At 33.0% G+C, this 8,271-nt stretch overlaps 1 protein-coding gene across 1 annotated transcript; it reads right to left on the bottom strand.

Moving 5' to 3' along the window:
• Window positions 1-4,319: 4,319 nt before the first annotated feature.
• Window positions 4,320-7,604, bottom strand: LOC133180610 (perlucin-like protein). Its single transcript, XM_061315083.1, has 5 exons — window positions 7,532-7,604; window positions 7,343-7,434; window positions 6,962-7,058; window positions 6,551-6,758; window positions 4,320-4,361 (listed from the first exon to the last, which is right to left on the bottom strand). Exons 1-5 carry the CDS (start codon window positions 7,602-7,604, stop codon window positions 4,328-4,330), a joined length of 504 nt encoding a protein of 167 aa, XP_061171067.1. The 3' UTR covers window positions 4,320-4,327.
• Between the last annotated feature and the right edge of the window lie 667 nt (window positions 7,605-8,271).

The following is an 8,271-nucleotide window of genomic DNA, read 5'->3' as shown; positions in this document are numbered from 1 at the left end:
CGCCAATTGTGGATACACCTACCCTTGGGGGTCATGAATTGTACAAAACTGAATTTTCATTTGTGAAGGAACTTTACTATCTGGCTCACTGGATCTTGAGAAAAAGAGTTTTACGATACCTACCCTTTTCTTTCTTTTTTCTTGAAAGAGGGCTTGGTCATTTTTTTTTTTTTACAAATTGGAATCGACTTCCCACAAGGGTGCTTTTTGGCAAGTTTAATTGAAATTGACAATGTGGTTTTGGAGAAGAAGACGAAAAATTAAAATGTTGACAGACTGACAGGAAGACGGACGGACATACAAACGACGGACGATCAGAAAAGCGCATGTCAACCTTAATGTAAGATGAGTCGAAATATTAACCCCACTCAAAACATTCCCATCCCCTCAAAAAAGAGAATAGATTTAGTATTCAGATCTTGGAAACGCTCTAACAGTCAAGTTTTTTTCTGCAATTGCCTATACTAAATGTCATATGCCATCACATGATTTGCTACATTTTAGAAATTATATTCATCATATTATCGTCATGCACCTTCGACTCACCTGAATTTCAAACTAAAAGACTTGCGCTTTTCATCTTAAAATTAAAGAACTTGAGTCGTTTTACACCAACTAACTGTATAGTTTCAAAATCAAAAATCCTAGGTCAGGGTATCTCTCTAGAATTGTAGGAATGGGTGTTTTCAATGACAAAAATGTCCCCAGAAATACCATAAAAGTTATTGTAATGTCTTATGAGGAACAACTTCGTTTTGGATTCCAATACAATTCGCTACTGGACGTCAATAGGAATAAAGACCACACAAAATATGCTTAAAATTACTTTGGCATGGATTGTGGTTTACTATTTAACAGTTACTATTGTTTGATCGGTTAGATTATACGGTAATGACTGGAATATTTTAGACGGACGGAAAACCAATGCACACACGGCCAATGACCCTACAATACACTACAAAGACTTCGCATCTTTACATGACTTCCAAAAATGTTTGGCTAACACGCAATCATATTTAAAGATGAAAATAAAAAAAAGATTGATGTTAACATAAGCAAGATGATAGGGGTTAACTTAACATATACGTATTATTGATGTTAAACGAAATTAAAAATCACTGATTATACATACAGGTATTCTGATGTTGATATTAAAAGGATGTTGGCGTTCCTCATTGACAACATTTATGTAGCCTTCGGAGACCAGGTGTATTAGCATACTGATGGACTTACGACAAAATAGTGCTCTTTTATTAGTCGACCTGTTTTATACTCCTGTGGCAAAGTTTATTTAAAATAAAACCTTCTACATGAGAAGGAAAAAAAATGGTTCTGGCATTCAACTAGACATTAAGATATATATATAATAAATTAACAAAAGCTACTTTCATTCATATGTCGACTCGATATTTCCCAGTTACTTTGAAATAAAAGACACCACAGAGTCTGCCACATCAGTTTCATATTTTGATGTTTTTTTTTTTTGACTATAGACGCTATGGGCCAACTATCAACTAAATTGTGTGACAAACGAGATGACTTCAACTTTTTTATTGTCAACTTTTGTAATTTATGTAGTAATATTCCGCTATCACTTGCATATGGTGTTTACATCTTCCAACTTATTCAAATTTAAACCAAGACGTATTAATCCCATTGGTAATTTTAAAAATATTACTCCAAAAATGAGTGATTTTTAGATGAATCAGTAGGTTTTGAATATAACTATCTGACTCCAATCAGAAAATAACATTTAAATAAATTTCACGCAAAACAGAATTTTACAGCGCATATTAAAAATATTCAAAGCTTGAACAATGTAATGCGTTACATTTTTAAACAGAAAGCACGTGTTTTTCTTTGGTAGAATATTACAAAATAAATCTACAGCTCTCATTTTTCTCACAAAACAAGAACAATCCATGTCGTTTGTCAGTCGTTAACGATTTTGCATTCAAGGGTGGCAAGAAAAAGAAAGCGATATTTTTTACGGGAACGAATATAACACAAGTAATTGAAAAAGTTCTCATGAATATAAAAATTAAACTTTTCAATGACAAAAAGTTTAAAAAGAAACCCATTATATCAAAATATTGTGTTTTTCTTATAGATTTGAAATATTTCATTTAGGGTGGTATCAAATGCTTAAAGGTTGTATGCTTAGCTGCGAATAAATGGATTACAAGTTCAACAAAAACGTCCGGAGTGTTCAAACGGTCAGTATGAATGTCAGATTGATAAATTTACTCAGTTAATTAATATTTTACGCAACATTTAGGAGGTTCAACATATTTGTCCAGTGGACGTTCTTGACACGTAATTGTTTTTGCTTTAATGTAATGCACAAATTTCATTTAGGAGTGATTTGATTATTTTACAATTATCTTAATCATAAACAGATCGAAGTCGCCCTTTTTGTTCATTCGTTTCATAACAAGTAATCTATAACTTTTTTTTACTCATATTTCAAGTACAAGAAGATAGCGATATGGCACCAGTCAAGCTAGTATCACTATTAGAAGCGTTACGTCAATACTTCCGTAGCGATATTGAAGCGTAACTATACGTCACCAACATCACGCGTTACCTGTCAATTCTCAAGAGCAGGCTGCTCCGATAACGATCAGTTTATAAACCGAGGCAAGCTACTGACAGATAATTTGATGCTACAGGGATTTCAACAATCTAGTTAAAAGTCAGCATTTCGTAAATTCTATGGTCGTTATAATGACCTTGTTAGCAAACATAACTCTTCATCTGGTTGTAGATTGGCCGAGTTGTTTCATACAGATTGTAAGGCCTTTGTTTTTATACTGTATTTGACTACAGAATTTCTGTCTACCTGATCAATACTAAGGGCTCATGGCTAGTGTGACCGGTCAACAGGTTGTGCTTTCTCCTCCTGGGCACCTGATCCCACCTCCGGATTTTCCAGGGGTCCTTGTTTTATGCCTCTTCACATTTTTGTATTTTTATAGATCTTTTGAGGTCGATCATTATTCATTATTTTCACTTTTTCATTGAAGACTCATTGAATTTTGATAAAAATCTGTTTTTAATATTGAATGAGGTGGGACATGAAGTATCTTGCACTTTATTTATATCCGGCCAGTGTAGACATGGGTGTTTACAGTTGGTCAGATTGCTCGCTCCCTGAGTGAACAATCCTCGGCGTTCACTTTGTGTGTTTTCCGTTACCTGTAATTCACTGATAGAGTCTTTGCTCTCACTATATTTGCTTCCATATTTGATCTTTTTTATCTCTATCCAATCACCTATTACTCTTGTAAGAGGAAATAAAAATGCATTTAATTCATTTAATTCATTTGATTCATGTCAAAAAGCCGGGACTTTAATTTATCATAGGGAATATTTGTATACATTGTTGAAAGACATCTTTGATTTTATTGATTTTGATAAAATTTTGTGATTTGGTAGAACATTTACTGAAACTTGCTATGTATATTGTTTATCAGGATATTTAAGTATTTTAGAAGTATGAATATATATAAAATTATGATCAATTAGACAGAAATAAAGTATTAAATTTTTCCAGAAGAAAGATTTCTGTACAGTGGAATTCATAGTATTACATGTATATACGAAATCAATATTGTACATGGCGAGAATATGTAATTTATAATATAACTATATATACTATATATATAATATATACTATATATAAATAGTTCTTCCATCGCAAATATTGTATTAAATTTTTCCAGAAGAAAGATTTCTGTACAGTGGAGTTCATAGTATTATATACGAAATCAATATTGTAATTTTGCTTTAATCAAAGCTTAAAAATAGTTCTTCCATCGCAAATATATACAACAGAAGTTTATAAACGTTCTTTTTTTCTGTTATTGAAATAGTTAATTACAATATTGCATCAAAGTTTTCCGACATCAAAGTTGCAGCTCATATTGCTTTAAAGTTTAAAAAGCTATTGTCATTTCAGACATATTTTGTTACACTTTCTGTAGGAATATCCTTCCTTTACTCTTTACTCTCATCCTAAACTCTAAATACTCGGTAAGAACTAGCATTTTTTGTCTTCCAGGGTTTTTAACTTTATTAATAGAAAACAAGTATAAGCCATATATCTTATTTAGGGGCCATGAAATTTGCAGATGTCCCCAATAATAATCCTTGGTTATATTAAACTAATTTGTCTTACACTAAATTAAAAAAAAACATATTTATTGTAAAGTTTACTGTTGTTGTTCCATTAAATTGATAACATGTTTAAATAAGCATTACAAAGAAGTAATTTAGTCTTTTATTGATTTCTTATGAAATCTTATTACACCAAATGGTTAAAGAATTATCCAATTATCTGGTGTTCCTCTCCTGGATTTCTAAGGAAAGAATTTAAGAAACGTTATACAATGTATTCATATGCATTGAATACACTATCAAATACAAGTTTATCGAATTCTGCTCTTCCTGTGGTCCGCCGGTCATGATTTAAACAAATGTTGTTGTTTTTTTTTTCTGAGAGTGCTTTGTTACAACGCACTTTGAAAAATTACGCACTTTGAAAAAATTTTTCAAAGTGCGTTAATTTTGGGACCACGTTAACGCACTTTGAAAAATTTTACTTTTTTTTCAAAGTGCGTTAATATCGACCATATTAACGCACTTTGAAAAAAAAATGTGCACGGCTTGGTTAATATTCTTGCAAATTTTAGGTATGAAAAATAATTATTTGAACCTAGTTTAATACTTTTTCAGTGATAATGTCACTTCAGGATCTGAGATATAGAGTTTTAAAGATTTTCAGGGGTTGTTTTCTTCCCGACAGTTCTCGTAAATGTTATAAAAGGGAAAAAGGTCTTATAGAGATAAAACATTAGCCACAATACTCATTCGACTGGAACTCTTAAATTTTTGATATCATAATAAGGCTAGATATATATCAAATTAAAAAAAAAATCTAAGATTCTGGTATATAATATTTGCCCTGTCCGTCCGTCTGTCTGTCTAGCTGTTTGTCTGTTTGTCCGCAAAAAAATTTAACCTTGTCCATAACTTTTGATTGGGCGGAACTTTGACTCTCATGTCCCACATGCGTATTTCTTGTGACCTTTCTTTGGGTAAGAACATATCTGAACTTTTAACCTTGACCTAGGAGTTTGAGCTAATTTGATTTTTCTGAAAATGAACATAAATAGACTTTCAGTTTTAAAAGAACTAAATTTCGATTAACTAAAGACTTCCTTATACATTGCTTTTTACTGTATTTAGAATGTTCCATTTTTTTCTTCAAATATGACCTTAAGATGTACGAGTTATGTAAATAAATATATCTGGGTAGGAATGATAAAGAGTTGAGCTGAGAGATCTTCAACCTGTCTTTTTTTCGTTGTCGATGAGGGTTGATCAATTCATCAGTTTTTAGACAGAAATACAACAAAACAAGGGCACCGCAAAGCGGAACATTCCTTCCCCAAAAGCATATTCTATAAATCAAGGCAGCATTTGACATCGACACTAACATACAATCGCGTTACTATATCCCCTCAAACGTTGCGAGGGGATAATAATGTTGCCTATTACTAAAATTTAAGTCCAAAATTTTTGTTTTATACATATTTTTTCAAAGTGCGTTAAGTGTGTACATGGTTAAAAATTACGATGTACACTCTTAACGCACTTTGAAAAAAATTTTCAAAGTGCGTTGATTTGGTCCCAAATTCACCGCACTTTGAAAAAATTTTTCAAAGTGCGTTGATTTGGTCCCAAAATTAACGCACTTTGAAAAAATTTTTCAAAGTGCGTAATTTTTTCAAAGTGCGTTGCCACAGTGCTTGCTTAAGAAGATAACTAATCATTCATCTGCTCTTCTTAAAAAATAATTCCTTTCTGCATATTCATCAGGTACAGCGCTCGCTCAGTGCTCGGAGGGTCGTGGGTTCGAACTCCATCCGCGATTGACCTAAGTCAATTTAAAAAAAAATAGGTAACAACTGTTCCTTCACCAAGCGCTCGGCACTTCGAAGTGAAAGTTGAGGGTCCTTCGAATGAGACCTCAAAAAGCCAAGGCCCCGTGTCAAGGCAGGCGTTGCCACGATAAAGATCTCTCACTGCTCAATGGTCCTATGTGCGAGTAAAGACCTGAATTTGAAGCCCTTCACTGGTTCATTGTGACGTCTCTATTTGAGTGAAAATTCTCGAACGTGACTTAAAATAACATACAATCAATCATATTCAGCGGTAATACTTGAATCCTTATTGGGGTCTTTTCTATGCCGTGGGACTATGATTTGGTTTCTAATCGAGGCCTCTGATTCAATAAAAAAAATCATTTTACCATTTACCATTTTACCATGCCTAATCATGGCCATAAACAAAATTCCTAAATAAGGCTTTTAAAGATTTCTTTCTCATCATTCTTGTGTAAGACTTTGATGTCCAGTCGTGGCCCCACTATATACCCGGGGCATGAGTTAAACATTTCTGAAATTGCATTTAATATGGAAGCCTTTTTATTAAGGAAGTGTTCACGTATAAAAACATCGTGGAATAGTACAATAGTGATACTGACTTCATTTCACAAATGAAAGAATTTGCTTTATTACAATGGTCATCATCCCAATGATATTGATATCTGTGATAGAGCTGCATGCAGTCCTGATCATGGTCATCATTGGGTTGTCCAGGAATCCAGTCATCATATCCTATAGGATCAAAATCTGGCATCCATCTCCATCCACCTTCGTTAATGGCATCAGTTGCTCCAACCCAAAAATCAGCTACAAAATGTCAGAATTGTTCTTCTCTAGACATGGAAAACATTCTTAATTTTCATCGATAGAATTCCTAATTTTTTTTTTTAAAAAAGTAGTTGTATTTCTGGCTTTTGTATATCTTCTTCTGCTAACCAATTTCGTGCTTCAAACATGTTAGTTTGCCTTAATTGTATAATGTTAAAAAACATTTTATAAAGTGTCAAAACCCGTATCTCCGTGTAAATTTAGTTGTTTTTGAAGAAACTGGTTTTCAGATTCATCGTTAATATTGGTGAGATAGGAATGCAGGCTTCTGCAATAGTCCTGTAAATGAAACAAAACAGGATGTAAAGTATTTTTACTTGTTCGTGTTAGGCTAATTAAAGTGTTTAAAATGTATTTAAGAGTATATCCCAGGTTAAGGACACTTAATGCATTATAAACTATAAAGTACCTTATGAACAGGTAAACTGTTCCAAGACAAATTAAACATCTATATATTTGGTATTTTTAAAATTCTTCCCTGTCAACATGATTTTCTACCAGAAGTTGAAGACAATAGGACGATTTGTCTTTGTAAGTGGTTTTAGAATGCACAAAATTTATACCTCAGCTGCCGTCCATTGCTTTCCATGTTGATAAAACAAATAACAGCTTGATTCGTAAGGGATCCATCCAACTGGACATTCACAGTAAACTTCTACAATGTAATGCAATGACGGTATAAAACTTTTGTCATTTTTTACAATTACCTTTGATTCTATCTTTGATAGGTGACTGACAAAAAAGATTCTCACCCGTCGTAAGAAATACTGCAAATATTGTTAGAATAAGAAATCTTTTCACCTCCATCGATAAACTGTATGCCATGTTTATGCTACGTTACCATAACAATAGATAAGGTCATACACATGAGGGAATTCCGTTTTTGACCCCAACTGTTTAGATAAGACAATGCTTTCCCAATTTGTGTAAATGTTTGTGTACTTATATAATAGTGATCAAATTGTATCTAAATGCTTTTTCAGTACATTCAAATATGTTAACTTGAAAATTGACTTGGAGTTAGGCGAAGGACAATGCTATCGTTCGCAGCTTTTTTTCACAATTCATGCAGAAGGCTTTACTTCTTAATATAATAGGGCAACAGTGTGACTGCTTGAATTCACATGAGTATAAAAAAGTGTTTTGAAAATTGCATTAATTTTGATGGTTTTGGCCTCACCCCTCAGGCCCCAGCAGAGCAGCGACCATGAACAACTGATGTAGTTTTCCTTTACACATATATGCAGTATGCAAGAATTAGTTGAAATTACTTTAGTGGTTTTAGATATAAAGCTGAAAATGTTCAAAGGTTATTAATGCACAACGCACGACGACGGACGAAAGCAAATAGCAATAATTCAGCTGGGTGACTCAGGTGAACTAAAAATAATAAAAAAAAAAAAAACAGAAAAGTTGCTTGTCACACGCAATGGATATGAGACATGAACTTAAGAATAGATATGGGAGTAGAGGGGTACGCCATTCTGAGTGT

This window comes from Saccostrea echinata, unplaced genomic scaffold, assembly GCF_033153115.1.
Source record: "Saccostrea echinata isolate AGI-Se365-2 ecotype Australia unplaced genomic scaffold, CSIRO_AGI_Sech_v1 ptg000007l, whole genome shotgun sequence".
Lineage (NCBI taxonomy): Eukaryota > Metazoa > Mollusca > Bivalvia > Ostreida > Ostreidae > Saccostrea > Saccostrea echinata.
This window is presented reverse-complemented; position numbering and strand designations above follow the sequence as displayed.